The 22,218-nt window shown below is 38.7% G+C and overlaps 1 protein-coding gene across 1 annotated transcript; it reads right to left on the reverse strand.

Annotated features, from left to right (window-relative positions):
• Window positions 1-1,671: 1,671 nt before the first annotated feature.
• Window positions 1,672-22,218, reverse strand: LOC117288794. Its single transcript, XM_033769668.1, has 20 exons — window positions 22,077-22,218; window positions 21,111-21,148; window positions 19,933-20,021; window positions 18,131-18,353; window positions 17,486-17,611; window positions 17,021-17,047; window positions 16,696-16,722; window positions 15,979-16,067; window positions 15,581-15,761; window positions 14,609-14,755; window positions 11,070-11,115; window positions 10,863-10,900; window positions 10,590-10,678; window positions 8,603-8,825; window positions 7,663-7,788; window positions 6,755-6,796; window positions 6,215-6,238; window positions 5,316-5,404; window positions 3,526-3,706; window positions 1,672-3,087 (listed from the first exon to the last, which is right to left on the reverse strand). The coding sequence occupies exons 2-20, from the start codon at window positions 21,132-21,134 to the stop codon at window positions 2,941-2,943; spliced, it is 1,938 nt and encodes a 645-aa protein (XP_033625559.1). The 5' UTR covers window positions 21,135-21,148; window positions 22,077-22,218; the 3' UTR covers window positions 1,672-2,940.

Here is a 22,218-nt window from a genome sequence, read left to right on the forward strand (position 1 = left end):
TAACTTCACTCTATTATTCATTTTTCTACGAATCTACACTGTAGATTCGTTTACGAATCTACATGTACAGTTGTGTGTACAGAATGTTTACAGGATGTGTCAAACATTTTCCAATTAAACAATTTACTTTCGTAAAAACATAATTTTAAACAAAACATTGTACAGGATAATGCTGCAAGCACTATATAATATTGCTTTAAAATGTTGTTAAAAAATTAATAGTTATAAATGTGACCAAACGTCGTTTCACTGGGTAAAACGACTTAAGTTATGGGCAGGTTAATGTGGAAAAGATCTTTAGTTGCATGGTTAACCTTTAGAACATTTACTGTAAGGCAATAAAGCTACGAATGCAACAATTTTGTGATCATACTTACTCAGAAAGACCGCCAAGTTTTGTTTTGATGAACCTTTATGGGTATTGTGAGATACAGAGTAAAAGGTTCGGCTGCAGAAATGAATTGTGGTTTCCGTTATTTGAATGACAGTTCTGTATTTTACAAGCATATTTTGTTAAAGGCATTGACACTCAGTGGTAGTTACTCAAAATAATTGTTAGACTAAAAACTTCCTTGGTAAACGAGCAATGGAGAGCTGTTGAAGAAAACTCTGTATTGTGCGAACAGCTCCCTCAGAAGTAACCTAGTTTTTGAGAAAGGGGTAACTTCTCCCTCAGTTAATATTAAAAGACTTCATCTGAAAGCACACAAATTTGTGCACAAAGGTGTTTTTTCTGTCATTGTTCTATTGCAAATTTGCTGACCAATAATTGTGTCAAAATTTTCACAGATTGTATGCATACACCCAGTGATGAGAAACCTGGTATTTGGCAATTACTGAAGGTGCAAAGTGCCTTTAAGCAAGATTCGATTTTTCCCACAGGATCCTTGCACTCTATACATGCTGCTAAATCTGCGGCTAATGGTAAGCTACCATGGAAAGATTACGGTACGCACCTTAAAGTGCGTGCCGCATCGCCTGCGTGCCCAATGCACATTAACATCACACGGCCATTATTTCCCAACTCGATTAACATTTATTTCCACTTCACAATTCTGGGTAAAATGATAAGTAAGATGGATTTATGTCAAAACAAAATACTAAATATAGGGCAAAACTGGGAAATTTGTGAAACGATGGGGCAATCTCCGAATAAGCCGTAACTGGGAATTTGGGAATAATAGTGGCGCAACCTTGCAATATTTATCATGGGTGAATTATACGTCAGATGGATTAGATCAGTTTAATCTAATTCTGTAACTTCACTCTATTATTCATTTTTCTACGAATCTACACTGTAGATTCGTTTACGAATCTACATGTACAGTTGTGTGTACAGAATGTTTACAGGATAATGCTGCAAGCACTATATAATATTGCTTTAAAATGTTGTTAAAAAATTAATAGTTATAAATGTGACCAAACGTCGTTTCACTGGGTAAAACGACTTAAGTTATGGGCAGGTTAATGTGGAAAAGATCTTTAGTTGCATGGTTAACCTTTAGAACATTTACTGTAAGGCAATAAAGCTACGAATGCAACAATTTTGTGATCATACTTATGTTTAATTTATATCCTTTTGCACACAATGGTAGTTTAAAATATCATTTTACTTGTAATTCGTTAATCACAAAAATGGTGTAGTGGCTAATTTCAAACGGGAGTAACTCAGCAACGCGATACAGCCCAAAGCTTAGACACATACCAAATTACTGCTGCTGATGTGTTCTTTCCAGCCATGCATATAAATCAATTTCTAAAATTTCCTACATCTGACTCGTTTTCAGAGCGGGTCACAAATGGTTAAAGTAAAAAAATCTACTCTAAGATGTATATTTGTCACTACAATATACCTGCCTTCGGCTAGTAGGCCCCTATCAACGAATCTACACTCTTTTTTTTTTAATAATACGGAATTCTCAATGCTCACTGCATATTGCTTTATTTTCTATAATGTAATTTTGCGAAGCTCAATTTTGAAAAAGAAAAGAAAGTATAGGCCTAAACACAACCCTGCGCCCTTCCAAAAAAAGAAACTCCAATAAATCTTGATAGTCAATAACTGACACAAGGGTTATATTCTAAACGAAATACTAAAATTACTTTAAAAAAACAAAACTCACAGACAATGTGTGGGTAAAAACAAAAGTTAAAATTAATACACACAAACACTCTTTGAACTATTTAAATTAAAAAAGATGCGTTAAAATCATTTAGTCGCAAATGCTAAAATCACCGGAAAATGTTTTTTTTTCTGAAAGGCATAATCTCAATTTTTGTTTAAAGTTTCTCTCCAGTTTTTGTGTAATGTCGTACGTCAAGGTATAGTTGTCACATTGAACTGAAAACCGTTTGTTTTTTTGCTCGGTTAGCCTTTCTTTCAAAATGGCAACGCTACAATAAAATATAGTATCTAAATAATTAGAGAAAAGGATTACAGTACTGTGAAGAAAATTACAACACTTCGTGTTGTCAACCAATTAGCCTTCGTGGAGGGCATGGTGGGCTCTTGCATCGGGGACTGGGCCCGAGTCTTTATCCAAAGGGATGTACATGTACCTGCTTTTCAGAACCAGTGATTTCATTGGATACAATCATGTCATGGACGTGTGACGTTGCTTTATATATTTGTATGTTGTATGGTCCGAGGTGATGTAAGTGCAGCTGACAAACTTCACCTTGGACCAATCAAAACACAACTTCATTTCGGTCGTCTGCGTGCAGCGTCCAATTGTATATTATGTACATAACGTACATACACATGTACATGTACATGTATGCTTTCATAAAATGTTGTAATGTTGATAGGATTCGACCGTGTGTGAAATGAACGGGGTGAAAGGTGCATATGGACGGAGATTGGCCCAAGCTATGAGGCCACTCTCTGACGTTATATTCAGAGTCTCGAAGTGTGACGTCAGATGTGTAGGCTAGCAGTTCTTATTGCATGGTGATTTCACGTACGATAACGTCCCCCTGCACTGCCAAAGCATTGACAGTGTTCACGCCTTGACGATGGTTGTATTCCACCATTTTGTTTCCATCTACCAGGACGACGTAGCATTTATTCATGCACAGTATGGTTATCTGCAATGTTAACAATCATCACTTAGCAGTAATATAATGCCTTAAATTGGCTATCATGTTGCGACATCGGTAAACCAATACCACGCCCACATACTGGCTTCAACCCTCAGAAAGCAATAAGAGACTTTCGAACTCTAGGTGGCAGCATGCTTACAAGGTTTATTTTCCATTGATTACATAGTCCTACCGAGCTGCTCAGAAAGCAAACAAAAAGAGAGCGCAGCACAAAATAATTTGACTTTTAAGAACACGGCAAAGATGACATTGACTGGTTTCCTTCTTAGTTTTCGCTCAGCAGAAATTAAAAACCGTAGGCCTAGGCCTACTACATAAGCAGCCCTATGAAATTGAGCCCAGTTTTCTCACAAAAAAAAACATGTTTCTTTTTGCTCTCATTGATAATAACTTGGGAAAAAAACCACTGGATTGAGTACTAACCTCAAAGGTGCCTCCAGATAAGAACGGGAAGAAGGGTGCATCCTTCTCTTCGCCATGATCCCAGCGTCCACCTTTCAGTGAGTTACGACGGATGGTGGCATCATTGAAGCGCGGATTGAAGTGGAACGCGATGTTAGGTCTCGGGTTCTGTTGCATGGAACTCTGCAAGTTGATGTCGAACCTTAATAACGAGGATAAAACACAGTACAATATTGCAATCAAAATTACCCATACCAATGCTTAATCAATTGTAAACTACGACGGTAAACCAATTTTCCAAACTTGTTTGTAATAGATGTTAAATTTGCATCGGGAATAAAGAATATTAAACTTGTTTGTATTATGTCTCCTTCTTTGGTGACGTCACACAAGATACGACACAATACTGTTATCAAAGTTTAATACCCATTTCAATGGTTAATATATTAAAAACCTCTATAACCCAGCTACAAGTTATCTGATACTCAAGACCCAGACCCACTCATATGCAATGTGGTTGCCAGCGTTTGGAAACAAAAGGGAAGTCTACAATTGTAAACAACATGACGCTAGGTTTGGCTTAGTTTAATTCCTCACTAGGTTGATTTTATCTTTCCATAAAAAAAAAAAAAGATTTTAAGAGTTTGAAAATGCATCGTTAAGGACATTTAAAATTTGTTTAATATCGTACAATTTTCAATCCTTGTCATTGGAATAGTGCGACCATTATACACCAATAGGGTAATGTTTTTAATGTCTAATTTAATATTGTCGGGGGCAGTGAACGGCCCAGCTTTTACACCCCAATGGGAGACTTTTGAACGTTAGGTGGCAGCAGACTCACCAGGTAAATTTCCATTGTTTAAGTAGATCTGAGCATGCACACGGTCACAACCAACCCATTGGGGGCTCTTGGTTCCAAATGAATGGCTCAAATCAGCCTCTCAGTTGATTTCCCACCACTCTCACATCAGGAATGTCAAACCACCTCCCTTTACCTGCAGACTTTGATGTTCAGGTATAGGGTAGGGCCATGATCATGCCGAGCTCAGCTCGCATCGTGCCTCACCATGATCTAATACATCCGTGCAGTAGCACGCAAGCGAGAACTCTGACTGCCTAGCACTACATTCACACCCCTCATCCCCACTGACTTCCAAACTGGTACTGTGCACCTAGTTACTCCACTTCGTACCCAAACTACCACAGTGTTCACTCCTGTACACCAGTGACATTCCCAAGACATTCCTGAGGGACTACGCCCACAGAACAAAAGGGACCGACCCTAGCAATGCCTTTGTACTTATACTACAAGTACTGTTGCTGCACAGTAGCACTTGCTCACCTGCCAAAACTATTTCCAACAAAGCAGTTGCTTCACAGTAGTGCTTGCAGTTGCAATTACACAGTATAGCAACTTGCATTATAGCATTTATTTACAGAAGAAAATCATGGCCCTTCAATTTAGTGTACAAGGAACATACAAAGTTAAAACAACTTCCATGGGTCTAGCTTTGACACGCACATTACCAAGAACAATCGATTTATACCTGATAAGTCGGCTGCCACACTAGCGTCCAAAAAAAGCCCACCATTGCCCAATGGAATTATATTTTTACGTTTGTAGTATACATGTTGTTGAACAAAACAAACTAGCCATAATGGCGTGAACCCTCGGTCCTGGGATACTTTGGAACGCTAGGTGGCAGCAGGCTTACCATGTAATTTTCCCTTTGGTTAACGTCACGGATTTACCTGGTAAGTCTGCTGTCACTCACCCAAAAGTCCCCCATTATATAGCAGTACCTTACCTGTTTGGGTTTGGTTTGACCGTCAACTTCACTTTGATCATGGCGCCATTTTGCAGACTGCCACTCAACGCCCCAACATACGGGGTAGGCTTATGGGTGCAATAAAGACAATAATAATAGTGAAACTTTGCAATTCATGGAAATAAATGCATTTTTTGTGCTACAGACCCCTACAGTGTCATTAAAGGCACTGAACACCTTTAGTAATTGTCAAAGACCAATATCCTCGTTGTGTCCCAATGCACACAATAACACATCTGTAAAAAATTGGTCAATTGGTCGTCAAAGTTGCAAGAGAATAATGAAAGAACAAACACCCTTGTTGCACAATTATGTGTGTGCTTTCAGATGCCTAAAAAGGCTTCAGATGTATTTTAAAATTTGAGTGAGAAATTACCTCCTTTTCAAAAGCTACCTTACTTCAGAGGGAGCCGTTTCTCACAATGTGTTGTACTTTCAACAGCCCTCCTTCGCTCGTTACAAAGTAATTACCAGTGCCAATTTCATAAAGCTGTTAAGCAGAACGTACTAATTGACGAAATTCCTTGCTTAAGAAAATTTAGTGGGGCACCATTCACACCAATGTAAACTTAATGTTATTATGGCTAGTAACCTCTTTCTGCTAAGCAATACTTTTCTTTGCTTAGCAATTCTGTGTGCTTACGGATGAAATTGATCCCTGGTAGTGACATGTAATGAACAAGATATACACAGTGAATGAAGTAAAATTAAAAACCTCGATCCCACGAGATTTTTCAAAAGCCAAATCGTTGCTGACTTCATAAATCTCACATTTTCTGTCCTTGACTGTCTTTGACTAAAATAATTTTACTTAATTTGTTTATTGATCTCCTTTTTGACCAATATGGATATAAATATGTTAATTGAACTCAACTTACCGGATTCATGACTGTCATCTCGTTCTGTTGGTGGTTGAAGGCACGTTTGGGAAAAAAAGAAAGAAAATCAGGGAATTAAATCAGACACGATAATATTGTGAAAATATAGGCTGTTCAAATGCTTGCAAGTACAATGAGAAAACAATCACCGAGAAAATGATGAAAAAATTTGTGTGCTTTCAGATAGGAATAAAAGACTTCTATAGCTAGAAGTCTTTTATTTTAATGAGAAATTACACCTATTTCAAAATCTATGCTACTTCAGAGGGAGCTGTTTCTCACAAGGTTTTATACTATCAACAGCTCCCCAATGCTCGTTACCAAGTAAGTTTTTAGGTTATTATTTGTTTTGACTAATTACCAAACGTGTACCTTCCCTTTTAACCATGGAGCTATATATATATTGCTCTATGTATTAAACAGAGTGTTTTAAACCGGCCAAGCACATATTTATCCCTTATTGTAACAAACGGGTAACTATAATACGGTGGGGTATAAACTCTCATGCATGAATTTCTACAAAAGATATGGTTCGGTTACCGTAAGGGCAGCTGGAGGATATGCAGCCGCTGGTGGGATCACCTGCGTAAAGATAAAATAAAAAATAAATAGAGTTACAGTTTTCACGAAACGGGTTTAATAAATACATGTCCATTGTTCTCAAACTACATTTCTGTAACTTCATGGAAATGTAATATATGTTAAATTTGCATCGGGGATAATATTCATTTTGGTTTTACCCGTATACGCCGATGTGGGTTAGCACTGTATACTCAGTACTTTCCCCCAGATTTCTGTGGGAAAACAAATCGCAGGCATATTTATTCGGGTGGCATTCGAGCCCACGACCTTTGCTATTGTAGAGCAGTGTCACACCAATAGTTTTTTTTAGCAGTTTGATATAGGGGGGGGGGGGGGGTAAATATATACATGTACACTAGCAGAAATGCCTACACTGCACCAAAGTGTCACATTACATTTTGGCAACTTTTCCCGCTAAATATAAAGCAACTCCAACAGCGAACAAGCCAGACTTGCGAGACACGTGTTTTATACACACACGCGCTACTTTCCATAGCCTTTTAGTCAATGCGCACGAGGCACTCCAAGATGTCACTCACGGAAAAAAACCTTCGCCGCTCGAGCATGGGCCAATTTCATAGAGCTGCTTACGCAAAAAAAAAATGGTTAAGGAAGAACACAATTCGCTTATTTTTCACATGTTACTGGCAAAAATGTCGTGCCATATACATTGCTTGTGACTGGTTTTCAGCTGTTGTTTACTTTGCAAAACAATTGAGTGGAGTCTTAGCCGGTAATCTGATTTTACCAAGCAATGATTTTTTTGCTTAAGCATAATTCTGTGCTTAAGCAGCTCTATTGTTGCGTGCCTGACATAATGTGGGTGCCTTCGCCGCGTGCGCCTTGACTTAAGGCTGTAAGCTTACCACTGAGGGTGGATCGAAACGGATGTTATAGATCTTCACTCCTCCACCAATTGAAATGAAGCTCACTCTCTGAAGATCAGGGATACGATGTCTGAAGGAGGCAAAGTGAACACCATTCACTGCAACCTGTAAGTGTTATTAAAAATAAAAAAAATCATGAACTACGGCCATTTTGGTCATGTTCCCCGTGTGCGACAGCAGTTGTTAAAACATATCAGACAAAAAGGGAACTGGGGTGGTTTCCACAAAGAGTTAAGAATATTCTCATCTCTTATGCGTTACTCATTCTAACTTAGGATTAGCCTTAAGTTTGTAATATCTCCTAGGAGTAGTCCTAAGTTCTTTGTAAAATCGACCCCTTGGCTGCAATTCACAAAGAGTTAGGACTCGTATTAGTATCTCGAGGTAGGAAGAGTTACTCGTTCTAACTTAGAACATAGCCTTGCGTTTTTAATCTCCTAGGATTATAGTCCTAAGTTAAGACTAGTCCTAAGTTCTTATATAGGGAATATGGGCATTGCATAGTTGCCTCACCCGACTTCAAACTGTCTTAAAGACACTGGCCACTATTGGTATATGTCAAACCAGCCGTCTCACTTGGTGTATCGCAACATATGCATAAAATAACAAACTTGTGAAAATTTGATCGTCGAAGTTGCGAGATAATAACGAAAGAAAAAACACCCTTGTCACACTAAGTGGTGTGCTTTCAGATGCTTGATTTTGAATTTTGAGACTTCAAAATCTAATTCTGAGGTCTCGAAATCAAATTCGTGGAAAATGACTTCTTTCTCGAAAACTACGTTATCTCATTGAGGGAGCCGTTTTACACTACCAACAGCTCCCCATTACCAAGTAAGGTTTTATGCTAATACATGTAATTATTTATAGTAATTACCAATAGTATAAATGATTTTGGGTGGATGTTTTCCTAACTTACCTTATATTCGTTCACCTCACACAGTATAATGACCTCAAAGTTTTGTCCCCTCACAAACGGGAAAGTCCCTCCACGTTCCTCGGGTCCCCACTGCTGGGACTTCAGAGCGTTTAACACCACATACTGGGCGTTCTGTTGCTTGAAAACGAAACGTGGATTGAAATGGAGCGCAATGTCCGACCGTGGCTGGCTCTGAACACCACACTGGAGGTTTATGTGGAATCTGTGACAATCAAATCGTGGGTTGAAACATTTTAAATTGATTTGCAGACAAAAATGGCCACAGTTTTTCTGACCAAATGCATTTTTTAAAATTTTATATCTCTCATGATTTTCACTACTATTTCAGAGTGTGTTATGAGTGTTTACTATTTTTATGAGCAAGGTCTTGGAGGGCACAACTTTTTTGATGACAGTTTTTTAAATTTGTACTACTGCTCATCCCTGGACGGCCTCTGCTTGTTATAATTGTATTGTCCGAACAATTAAAAAATACTGTTACCGGGGCCCAATTTCATGGCTCTGCTTACCGTAAGCACGGAATCGGCGCCTACGGAAGCAGTAAATTATGTGCTTACGGCAAGCGTATTTCACGGGTTAGCGGATAATTTTGGCTTCTGCGCGTGCGTACTCCACGTTACTAGGCATTCTACGCTTACAAGGCTAGCGCAGAAATTTGGCGCTTACACGTAAGCGCGGAATTCGGTATTTGCCGAGAGGTGTACTTAGGGACAATTTTCAAGATTGATGCTCGGACGTTTGTATACAAATTACACTGGTGTTAGGGGCTGGGGTGTTCTGGCTTGGAGGGGGAACAACCCGACGGACCTCCCCCCCCCCCCTTATTAAATTGAGCAGATATTTGATGTTCAAGAGTCCATTAATAATTGTCCCTTTACTGTAAAAAGCTGTGAGACTTCAGAGTATTTGTTCGTGTTTTTTTAAATTTGTTATTTAGCATTTTGCACTGTATGACTCCTCTTTTAATTCAAAGGGAAGGTACGTTTGGTAATTGTCAAAGACCAGTGTTCTCACCTGGTGTATCTTAACATAAGCATAAAATATTACAAGCCTGTGAAAATCTGAGCTTAATTGGTCATCGAAGTTGCGAGAAAATGATGAGAGAAAAAACACTCGTGTTGGACGAGTTTCACTTTCTTGTCGGTTTCGCTCTTTTGAGAGTGAGAGTCAATCTGTGTCACTCTTTTTCAGTGAAATTGGAACGAATTTCGCTCTTGATTGAGCTGAATATACCCGTCTCACTCTAAAAAGAGTTGTACACCGTGCTCTTTGCAATAGTGTTATGGGGGACAAAGCGAGTGGTTTTTCACTCGTGTACACATCCATCTATCGTTGCGAATCACGTACCTCGCTCACCTTTAACCTTTTACCGATACCTATGAAAGCATTTCTCACGACGGGACTTTTCATTTTCTCCCCAAATGAGATTTCTCGCACGCAATAATGCCTAGATGTATTGACATTTTTTAAGATTGATGCTCGGACGGGTTGGACAAATTACACTCTGGTGTAGGGGTGTTTCGGTTTAGGAAGGGGGAAAAACTCGACGGGCCCAGGGAATTCCCATATTAAATTGAGTGTATTTTTTAAATGCTTAGCATTTTGCACTGTATACTATGGGAGTTTATGTAGTGGTGTGCACCCCTATATTATACCATCAATCTATCGTTGCGAATCACGTACTTCGTTGACCTTTGACCTTTCACCGAGACTTATGAATACATTTCTCACAACGGGACTTTCCATTTCCCCCGCCCCCAAATGTGATATCGCCAATGTTTTATAGTAAGGTTTTATGCTAACAACTAATTTGAGTAATTACCAATAGTGTCAACTGCCTTTAAAGTTGCCTCGTGTGACAAGACCCATCAGGTAAAGCGGCGTGGAATAACTTCTAAAAAAAAAACCTCTTTCAATATGTTTATGACCTCAAGTAAAACAAATACACATTATTAGACGTCCTTACTGTTCACTTTGTGGTGGCACATATCCTTGTATGAAAATAGTCTTGGACGGGAAAAGTCCAGCAGGAATGTTTCCATCATAGGGAATCACCTAATACAGCAGCAAACAAACAAACAAACAAACAAAAACACACAGAGATCATGTACATGTATTGAGAAATGGGTGTAAAATAATCATAATTCTTATGAGCTTTGTGGCCGACCCTTTCATACGCACACCCACCTCTACTAGCCCATCATAAATTATAATAACTTAAAAACATATGAAAACTCACAGGATTATTGATGATATCTGCCATCTTGTCAGCGTTTCCTGGTTGTCAAAAAAGGGTAACAAACAGCTTTAATATACACATACAGCTTTCATGTTACAGTAGAGTTTCTAACTGAAAATTAAATGGCTGTTTTAATCTATATGCGATACAAATATATAGGTTATATAGGTATGGTTGATTTTTGAATGGATTAATATAAAAACCTACCTACCTCAACTGCAGTCGGAAGTACGTATGGCATTCGCCGTGAACATTATTCCCCCGTACACAATAGTGCCACTTCATTATTCAGGTTGGACCCTGACCAATGGACGCTTGCAGAGACTGTGGCCTTAAATGGGCACGTTGCCTTAGAGTATCTCTCAAAATATTGCTGTTTGTAAAAAAGTTTATTACATAGCGCTTTATCAAGGGGCGTATCAAAGCCAGACTCTAACCGTTGGACGTTTGAAGAGACTATGACCTTAAAGGGGCACATTGCTTTCAAATATCTCTCGAAATGTTGCTGTTTATAAGAATATGTTGTTTATATAGGCCTACGTAGCGATTTATTCATTCATTTATTCATTCATTCATTTTTATTAAAAAACCAACTGGCAGCACGAAGCTGAATAATGTGGCATTACAAGATAACAATGAGCAAGTTCGGGTGGCGACCATTTGTCAACCACTGGTCAATGTTCCATGGTTACCTGTGCATTCAATACATCATGGGTACCAGGTAAAATCAACCAATGGTGGACTATAGTGCCTCAAGCCCGGTTCATACTTGCTGCGAATGCGAAGCGAATTTGACGTGAATTTGACGTCACACCCTCCTTTCGCAGCGATTGTTCGCAAGGGATAGAGCAGAGTTCAACTGCTGCGAAATGTTCGTTGCGAATTTGTGAACTTGCTCAATATTGATAAAAATCGCATCCCTAAGGGGCGTATCAAAGCACTCAGTATTTTTCTCCTGCAAGATATGTGTGGGGAGATACGTTTTGAAGTATAACTAAAGGACTAGTCATATAGGCTGGCTGACACTATGACGAATACGGCAAGCTACGTTAAGCTGCGAATTGCAATTTTGAATTTACCGCCGATCATCGTGCGTTGCCGTCAATGTCGCTGCCGAATCCGCTAGCGACCGCAGACGGCTGCAAAAATCAGTTGTGATTCCGCTCAGATTTCGTTGGAGAACGCAACCCTCATTTCATTGACGCAGTCGGCCGCAATCGTCAGTCGCTTGACGTTTCCATGCCGATCTTAGAATTTGAGGTCTCGAAATCAAGCATCAGAAAGCACACAACTTCGTGTGACAAGGGTGTTTTTTCTTTCAATATTATCTCGTAAATTCGACGACCGATTGAGCTCATATTTTCACCGGTTTGTTATTTTTCCACATGTTGAGATACAGCAAGTGCGAAGTCTGGTCTTTGACAATTACCAATAGTGTCCAGTGTCTTTAAAGGAGAGTTACAAACCTCGTCCTTATACTCAGTACAAGACTAGTCTTAACTCTTATCGAATCCAGACATTTTGTTGCAGTAATAATTTTAATATTTACCAATGATGTATTGTGCCTAAACAAATGTCATTACGAGTAACCAAAAAAAAACCACGGTGTTAACTCATGGGAGCGATAACAATCGGGGCATGACCGTGTCCTTATTCCAGGCATGTCTATAGCACAAGTTTTTTTAAGGGATCTTTGAATCCTCAGGTGTATTGCTTTGTAAAACAAAATCAATTGTGAACTTGAACGGGACATAATGTTTGAGCACACGCAAGAGTTGCACCGTGTACACATGCATTATGATCACATATAAAGAGTTACTAATGAAACGAAATGAACGGTGCAAAATTTCGATACACCATGTTAATTACATAAAATATTATCAATGGGAAATACCCACACAGAAATACGTGCAGAGAAATGTGTGAAATTTTTGGAATATGGCCCTGCAAACCCGCGCCCACAAACAAACCCTATAGCACAAAGGCTATCGCTACAATCAGAACTTTGATTTTAGGGATCACAAGGGCTACATTGCAACATTTCCAGACATAAGCAAGCATGGCGAGGACACCCAAATACAGCAAAGTCATAAATCCTAATTGAAAAAAAAAATGGTTTATAATAAAAACAAACGTTCCACGAAGTAGAGTACAATAATGGCTTGGTGTTATTACGGAATCGTTTTTCTATCATTCATTAGTTGTTGATGATTATTTATATCGCCATACGGGTCCACATAAACAATAGTAAGGTGGGGCACAGGTTGGTTGCATATAATGATGCAAACAAGATTAGAATATTAAGTGAATTTATTATGGCTATACTTGGTAGGTATAGACCATGTTTACAATAAGTACGACCTTGTACATTCTTTGAGTATTCTGGCAGGCACAATGCTGCACAGGTAATATGGGAAAGTTGACATTTTGTGTTATAATTTCCACATAAATCCAAGAACTATGAAAGTAGAGTCATCATATCAAAAGTTGATAAGAATTGTACAGTGCAATCTCCATAAAATGTAAAATGTTATGTTGTCTTCCACTAGGCTGTGTACAAACTTTGTCCACAGGATGCCCATGGCTCTGTGGCTCTTTTGTAAACATGTGATGTCACAGGTCACATCGTCTATACATGGTAGGTATAAATGACCGATGTGTGCCGTATGGTAAAACAAAATGCAGATAATCAGAAGTGTAATTGCACAAAATAAAAGTCCAAAGCATTTGGGCTTCGGGTTTGGTCGTAAAAGCAGCAGTGACACCGTTGAAGAATGCGACTATGTCGGCGTTCTGTGCGTGCCTTTTTTTTCACAAAGATAAGCAGAAAACATTGTTTAACAAATTTCTGGTAAGTGGAAATGAAAATAACAGAATGGTATTTTAGCAGGTTTATTTTAGTAAGTATGTGCTTGGCTTATGGCCACTGGGTAAAATATGTCACAAAGATTAAAGCTCATGATCTACATGAGTCATTTTCACAATCTACCTCAGATACAGTTAAGCCTTGATTTCTCTTTTTGATTATTTTGTTCAATTTTGATGCAGTGAGTTAATGGCACTGGACAATATTGGTAATTACTCAGCATAATTGTTACCATAAAAACCTAATTGGTAACGGGTAATGGAAAGCTGTTGATAGTAAACAACATTGTGAGAAACGGGTCCCTCTAAAGAAACGATTTCTTTGAGAAAGAGGTATCTCACTCAAATAATAAAAGACTTCAGGCCTGAAGCCTTTTGTAAGGCATCTGACAGCACACAAATTTGTGCAACAAGTGTTTTTTCTTCTTTCATTATTCACTTGCAACTTTGATGACAAATTGAGTCCAAATTTTCAAAGATTTGCTATGTTATGCAAGTATTGGGATACAACAAGTGAATACCGGTCTTTGACAATTACCAAAGGTGTCCAGTGCAGAAACAATGTTCAACAAATTTAATAAGCAAAATGAAAATACCAATATGGTATTTTAGCTTGTTTATTTTATTAAACTAGAGCATAATTTTGTTGATTCACAAAGCCGCATCTTATATTATAAGCAAATGGCTCGGTTATTAGGCTTTATTTCAAGATGGCGGATTTAGAGTAGCAAAGTATTGTAGTGTCCATAGAGAAAAAGAGCCCATTAATGTTAACAAAATTTAACACTTGGGCTCAGTGTGTTTAGGGGTAGTAGCCTAGACCAATCAGTATTCGTGCTGACAGGCGTTTGCGAAATCGTGCAATCTGGATCACAGCTCTATTGCATCATGGAGATTTCTTGGATGCTAACATCTCCCTGCACTGCCAAAGCATTGACAGTGTGCAGGCCTTGACGATGGTTGTATTCCGCCACTTGGTTCCCGTCTACCAATACCTTGTAGCATTTCTTCATGCACAGTATGGTTATCTGCAATGTTAACAATCATCACATTATAACATTAAAGTTCGAGTGCGCCCATTGTTTTAGTTGACGACTTACAACTTCGTACTTGCACAGTGACGCATTCACTCGAACGACTCGTTTGGAAGTCTAGTCAACCATCGTTAAGACGGAATTCAACACTCTATTGCCTTCTGCGTGGTGTCACTGGTTCCCCTCTGCGCTTAAAGCATGTTAGCACGGAGCAGGCCATTGGGACCGTAGTCATAAGGCTGGTTCCAAATGGTCGACCACGGTAGTCGACCAATGGTCGACCAGCCTTGGTTCGGTTTAAAATGTTCAACCTTTAGTTAACCAACCATGGTGCACACTCGAACTTGCTCCATGCTGCTAAATCAATAAACCAAGACCACGCCCACAAACTGGCTTCAACCATAAGAAAGCAATCGCCATTTTATGTTGCAAAAAAAAGTTTGATGGAACACCACCATAAGTGCGGTACCATCAGCACTTTTCTCGATCAGAATGAAACATGCTCAATACATTACAATACAGATGGTTTATGTACCGCGATTTCATCACAATCACAGTGGTTTGTGATGATACACAGCAACAAAAACATGACAACGATAATAGCACAATTGCAAATCAAAACCATAAACAACCAAACAATCGTTGTGGGTACAGGTTTGATTTCAGATGCTTCTGGAAGTGAATCAGCAAAGCGCAGAAATGGGGGGGGGGTGTGGCTATTCCAAAGTTTAGGGGCGTATAAAGAGAAAGTTTTTTTCAGCAGCTGATGCAAAAGATCTGTGCTCACCAATCTATGAAAACACTGCATTGAGTACTAACCTCAAAGGTGCCTCCAGCTACGAACGGGAAGAAGGGTGCAGCAATCTCTTCGCCATGATCCCAGCGTCCATCTCTTAGTGAGTTACGACGGATGGTGGAGTCATTGAAACGTGGATTAAAGTGGAACGCGATGTTAGGTCTTGGGTCCTCTCGCATGGAACTCTGCAAGTTGATGTCAAACCTGAACAAAGATAAACCAAAGTTGGATATTTCTTTGGTGACGTCAGAGCTTCCCTAAAAGTTTTGCTAACAGGTTTGGCAAACGTACGGGCAGGATTCACTACGAAAATACAACCCATCCTTGCTATCAAAATTACCGGTAATTTTCGATGATAAATAAAATGTAGGCCTACACTACTGTGTTTAATCACTGGGTCGGTACTTATTTCAGTGTTTACCTTTTGGGGTTTTGTTTGACCGTCAACTTCACTTTGATCATGGCGCCATTTTGCAGACTGCCACTCAACGCCCCAACATACGGAGTAGGCTTATGGGTGGAATAAAAACAATAATAATCGTGAAACTTTGCAATTCTATAACAGTGTCTTCAAAGGTTTATTGAAATGAATGCATTTTTGATCAAAATATATGCAATCTTTCTCGTGAGGCTTGGTATTGACACGAAGTAAGTTTGTATAGAACTCCCATATTGAAACTGTTCTTGTTTTCTTTCTTTTTAACAGTAGGCCTACCTACTCTCTTCCAATCAAATATATGCACATGATTGGAAGAGAGTAGGTAGGCCTAATGTTAACAAAGAAAAGAAAACAAGAACAGTTTCAATATGGGAGTTCTATTAAACTATTTTCGTGTCAATACCAAGCCTCACGAGAAAGATTGTTGTTTGACATGTCAAATTGAGGCAAATATGAACACCCACAAAATCGATGGAGGTCAGTTTGCGAATCGACCTTTCACCTTTATACTTTAGCATTCTTAAAAGTATAGGGAAACGTGACCTTGGTCTACCTGGGGATAACTTGACTATTCCATATCGTAGGACGAGTTTCCATACCCTCAAATCTGAATATGACACTGCAGTAACGCTTATCAGATTATGCATTCCTATCAAGATTATTCTTCTCGACCACCTTTAGAAATGGAATTAAACTTACCGGATTCCTGACTGTCATCTCATGCTCCTGGTGGTTTAAACACATTTGAGAAAATTAGAAAATCAGACACGAAACATTGTGTGTACAAAATGGCTGTTCATTTGCTTGCACTTACAATGAAACACAACAATGCTCCCTACTAAGTACACTCCAAAAAATACAGAGTTGAATCCAACACTTGGAATAGCTCGGTGTGTGTTTTGTTTGTTAAATCTAGCATTTTAAATTTTTGATCCAACGCAAAAAGGGTTAATTCAACAAAGTGAGTGTTATTTCAGTATAAACATATAATAATATATAAACAACAGATATGCAAGTCGGTTACCGTAAGGGCAGCTGGTGGTGGGATCACCTGCGGAAAAGATAAAAGAAAAAAGAAGAAGAACAAAGTTTTCACAAAAATGTATTTCCGCATTATTCTTATATCATGACACTTGGACTGCGTCAAAAACAAAATTCAAACGCCGACAAAAAAGGCGGCCTACATGGAAAAACTGCCGTTAAGTACATGGTTGCATTTGTTTAATCAGTAAAGAAAATTTCGAGAGACTTAGTTCATGCAAGCTTTACCAGGAACGTTATGCGTTTACGAAGAGTGTTTGTTCAAAGTTTCTTCACACATGTGGGTTTCTGCGGCGTTTCTTGCTAAATTGATAACAAATCAAAAAGGATATAAACACGGACTTTCCGAGGCAACAAGCAAGTTTAAAAAAAAAAACATTTCCGTGGAGGAGTTTCAACACTGACAAAAAAAAAAAAAAAAAAAAAAACAACAACACACGCCGCTTACCACTGATGGTGGATCGAAACGGATGTTGAAGATCTTCACTTCTCCATCAATGTGAACGCAGGTTACTCTCTCAAGATGAGTGATCCGATGTCTGAAGGTCAAAAAGTGAGCACCATTCACTGCGACCTAAGTGTTATTAAAAATACATGTAAAATCAAATAATGTCATGAACGACAGCCATCTTGGTCATGTTCCCCGTATGCAACACCAGTTGCGAATGCGAATCAGTATTGTATAACAAGGGACCAGACCAGTTGCTCTTGTTCATTTGATCGAGGAGATAAAGACATTAAGACAACATAATACATCATTACTTAAGAACACAATTGATAACAAGAATAAATCATGCAATGTTTTACAGAACCAGTGATGTCATTGGATACAATGATTTTATTGGATAAGCCGGCAGTGACGTAAGCTTTTCATACTGTGTGTCTGTATTGATCCGAGGTGATGTTTGTCAGCTGCACTCTTTTTGGTCGTCTGGTGAAATAAATGTAGATGAAAGGTGATTAGTCCAACTTTTGAGGGAGGACCCCGAGATGGATTGGGGTGGCCGGGGTGGGCTGGGGCCTGACTTCACTCTGTCTTAAAGGTAAACCGATAAATTGATTGAATTTGATTATTGATCTTTTCCTAACTTACCTTGTATTCGTTTTCGTCACACAGTATCATGATCTCAAAGTTTTGTCCCCTCACAAACGGGAAAGTACCTCCACGTTCCTCGGGTCCCCACTGCTGGGACTTCAGAGCATTACAAACCACGTACTCTGCACTCTGTTTCTTGAAAACGAAACGTGGATTGAAGTGGAGCGCAATGTCCGACCGTGGCTGGCTTTCAAGACCACACTGGAGGTTTATGTGGAATCTGTGAGACAAGGATTTCAAATGTAATTGCAGACATGAAGAAATTACATTGTTTGTTTTAAAAAGGCACTGGACACTACAAACTTACTTGGTAAGTAACCATTGCACTGTAAAAAATTACCGTAATTTTACGGTGAAAAGTACGTAAATAGCTACGGTGTTTTACCGTAACGACATTTTTCAATGACTTTACGGTGCAACCCCGTAAATACCGGCTCGCAATGCACCATGGGATTGTTTAAAAAATAATTACCGAAATTTGTACGGTGAAAAGTACGGTGGAACCCGTAAATAATGGCTCGCAATGCACCATGGGATTGTTAATTAAAATCACCGTAAATGCAGCGTCTGAATTCGAACAGTGCAAATCGAAAGCAGTTGTTGCCTTTTGATGGTGTTCAGAACTTTTCTTGAATATCAGCATTTAAGATGGAACTATTTTGAAGGGAGATTATTATCTCATTTGCAGTTTTATGATGAGAATTATTTAGAATTATATTTCTTGCCAAATTATTTTGATAATTACCAAAGCTGTATCGTACCTTTAACATATGATTATTTTCCACTTTTTAAACACAATACCATTGGAGTAATTATACTATTGTAATAAGCCATTACAATTACGGTCAGTTTCCACTTTTTCAAATACGGTTCCATGGCAGTAATATCAACGTGTAATATACCGTACAAATCACGGCACTCGATGTAACCTCGTGTACGGTTTTACCCCGTATTGACAGCCTTATCACCGTAAAAATCACGCCACACCGTAACTTCATGTACGCTTCGCACCGTATATTGACAGCTTTCTCACCGTGAAAATCACGGCACACCGTTACTTCGTGTACGGCACACCGTAACTTCGTGTACGGCACACCGTAAACTGACAGCTTTCTCACCGTGAAAATCACGGCACACCGTAACTTCGTGTACGGTTTGCAACGTAAAAATTACGGGAATCGGTTGGCATCTCGCTGCACAACCGATTCCCGTAAATTTTACGGGAATTTTTTTACAGTGTGTGAGCTGTTGATGATAGTATAAAAATTGTGATAAACGGCTCCCTCTGAAGTAACGTCGTTTTTGAGAAAGAGGTAATAAATTCATTACTTCAGTTGAAGCCCTTTGTTATTGATCTGAAAGCACACAAATGAAGTTGTGCAACAAGGGTGTTTTTTATCATTCTCTTGCAACTTCGATGAACATTGAACAATTTTTCACAGATTTGTTTTTTTATGCTTATGTTGGGATACATCAAGTGATAATAATAATTATTGGTCTTTGACAGTTACCAAGGGTGTCCAGTGCTTTTTTTATGTCCATCCAGAGCCATTGTTCACACGCGTTTTAAAATGAATACAGTATCTGAAACGTGGAACCATAGTTTGCCCTCTACATCATGTTTTTGTTATAAATGTAAAAAAAACAAAAAAAACAAACAAACAAACACGAGAGCCCCTAGTCTTGGTGTACACTCGTTTTGATTTAACACAATTTCCCCCGCTAAAGGGCGCTTTCTGATGGTGCGCAAAATTCAAGCGTCAAACGCACGAGAATTGCATTCTACACATAACCATTACCTTTCACTTTGTTGTGGCACATATCCTTGTATGAAAATGGTCTTGGACGGACAAATTCCAGCAGGAATACATCCACCATATGGAATCTCCTATAGAGTAATAAACACACAGATATTGAAAAGTATATATATTGAGAAATTGGTGTTAAAATATCGAAAGGGCCAATACTAGAGCCTCGTGGCCAACCCTTGTCCGGGTCGCAAATCTTTTTTTTCTACAAAAAATTTTCTCGTTGTGTTTTTCAATGGGGAATTTAGTTTTGTTTTGTTTGAATCCTTTAAAAACAGTAACCTTTCTGAGGATGGCAATTCTAACGTGCAGAAGAAGACAAATGCCGGCCCAGCGTGCCCGAACCTCGAGCCCACCATTGTAAACACTTAACAATAAATCTGCCCCTGGACTGGCGAAATGTAATCTTTAAACTACCTGGAAGACTGTGGAATTGTCTCTTGCAATGCCTTGGTATAATGAGTAGTGAGAAAATCATTCATGCCGTTTGACCTGCCAGTATGTTATAACTTCCCAAAGTAAAGAGGACTATTGCGCACTTTAGGGTTCAAGGCTCTGGAAACTAATCGGTAATTATTAAAAATAATTGATAGCATAAAAATTACTTAATAACGATCAATAGAGCTGTTGATACTCTTTTAATGTAAAAGAGTGAACAAGCACTCTTTGAAGAGCCATATGAAGGACAACTCTTTTTCGAATGGTCTTCCACTCTTTTTAGATTGAAGTTTTTTTCCTTTTTGAGTGATTTTTTACTCTGTCGTGGAGTGAAACCCCTCTAAAAAAGTGAAATAACAACCACTCTTTTTAAAGAGCCACATGAGGGACAGCTCGAAATGTAAAAAGTGGTGTTTTTCACTCTTTTACATTTCGAGAGTAGTTTAAAACATTGTGAGAAACGGCTCCCTCTGAAGTTACTTGTTTTTTTTAAAAAGAGGTAATTTCTTACTCAAATAATTCATAATTCATGCCTGAAGCCTTTTATTAGGCATCTGAAAGCACACAAATCTTGCAGTTTTTTCTTTCGTTATTCTCTAGCAACTTAGACCAATTGAGTCCAAATTTTCACAGGTTTGTTATTTTATGCATATAATGTTGGGATACACCAAGTGAGAATACTGGTCTCAGACAACATAGCAAACGTGTCCAGTGCCTTTAAGGAAACTTACAGGGTTAGTGACGATATCAGCCATCTTGTCAGCGTTTCCTGGTTGTCAAAAAATATATGTATAAAGCATTTAGTTTATATTGGTTGTAGAAACCTTTTAGAAACTACGGATTCAGTTTATTTGAAAACCCCCGAATGAAGCAGCGTTTGCCGAAAGAACTTATGAGGCCTGTTCCTTGCATTTTGAATATGACTGAATTCAGGTCTGCATCAAACCTTTACTATAATTATATGCCTATTGAAAGTGTATGTGTTATCTATGAAATAAAAACAACAAACGTATAGTATTTCGTTAACACGCCACTATAAAGATTCCCTTCAATAGTATCACAACCTTTTGGGTCGCTCATACCACAGACTCGGTTTGTATAAACCTGAATGTACTTCCTCGTCTCTCTTCCGCTCTTTTCATTTTTAGCGATCGCTGTTGATAATATACAATATTATGAGAAACGGCTTCCTCTAATGTAACGTAGTTTTTGAGATAGAGGCAATTAATTTTCTCCCTTAAATATCAAAGACTTCAGGGGTGGATTTCACAAAGGTAGTCCTAACTAAGGACTAGTCCTAGGCAATGTTAAGAGATACGACCAGTCCTAAGTTAGGATGAGTTACTGGTCTTAACTTAGGACCAGTCCTATCTCTTTGCATTGCCTAGGACTAGTCCCAAGTTAGGACTACCTTTGTGAAATCCACCCGTATTTTTATGCATCTGGAAGCACGCAAATTTCTGCAGTGGTGTTTTTATTATCATTCAACGACAATTAAGTCAAACGTTTCATAGATTTGCTATTATATTATTATTTTGGGATACACAAAGTGTGAATACTGGTCTATGACAGTTACTAAAGGTGCCCAATGCCTTTAGAGAAATTTCAAGACACTTTTTTTTCTTTCTGTAAAAACAAAGATCAACTTATAGGTAATTTTATACTTTCTAACAGGAATAAACGTAAAGCACACCTACCTTAGCCTCAGTCGGAAGCTCTTGTGGCAGTTTCCAGCAGGACACGACAGTGCCACTGAACTATTCTGGTCGGACCCTGCCCGTCTGGTGTTTGATGGACGTGACCATGACAGACTAGGCGTGTCGAAGTTTCGCGCGCATA

The sequence above is a fragment of the Asterias rubens genome, chromosome 1 (genome assembly GCF_902459465.1).
Source record: "Asterias rubens chromosome 1, eAstRub1.3, whole genome shotgun sequence".
Classification (NCBI taxonomy): domain Eukaryota; kingdom Metazoa; phylum Echinodermata; class Asteroidea; order Forcipulatida; family Asteriidae; genus Asterias; species Asterias rubens.

Bases quoted from the DNA above. Each gene is read 5' to 3' on its own strand.
- LOC117288794 (XM_033769668.1), bottom strand. From the start codon at position 21,134: ATGGCTGATATCGTCACTAACCCT. The intron at 14,756-15,580 runs GTTAGTACTCAA...TTAACATTGCAG, and splicing joins TAGCTGGAGGCACCTTTGAG to ATAACCATACTGTGCATGAA. The intron at 11,116-14,608 runs TAGAGCTGTGAT...ACGGGGGAATAA, and splicing joins AAGAAATCTCCATGATGCAA to TGTTCACGGCGAATGCCATA.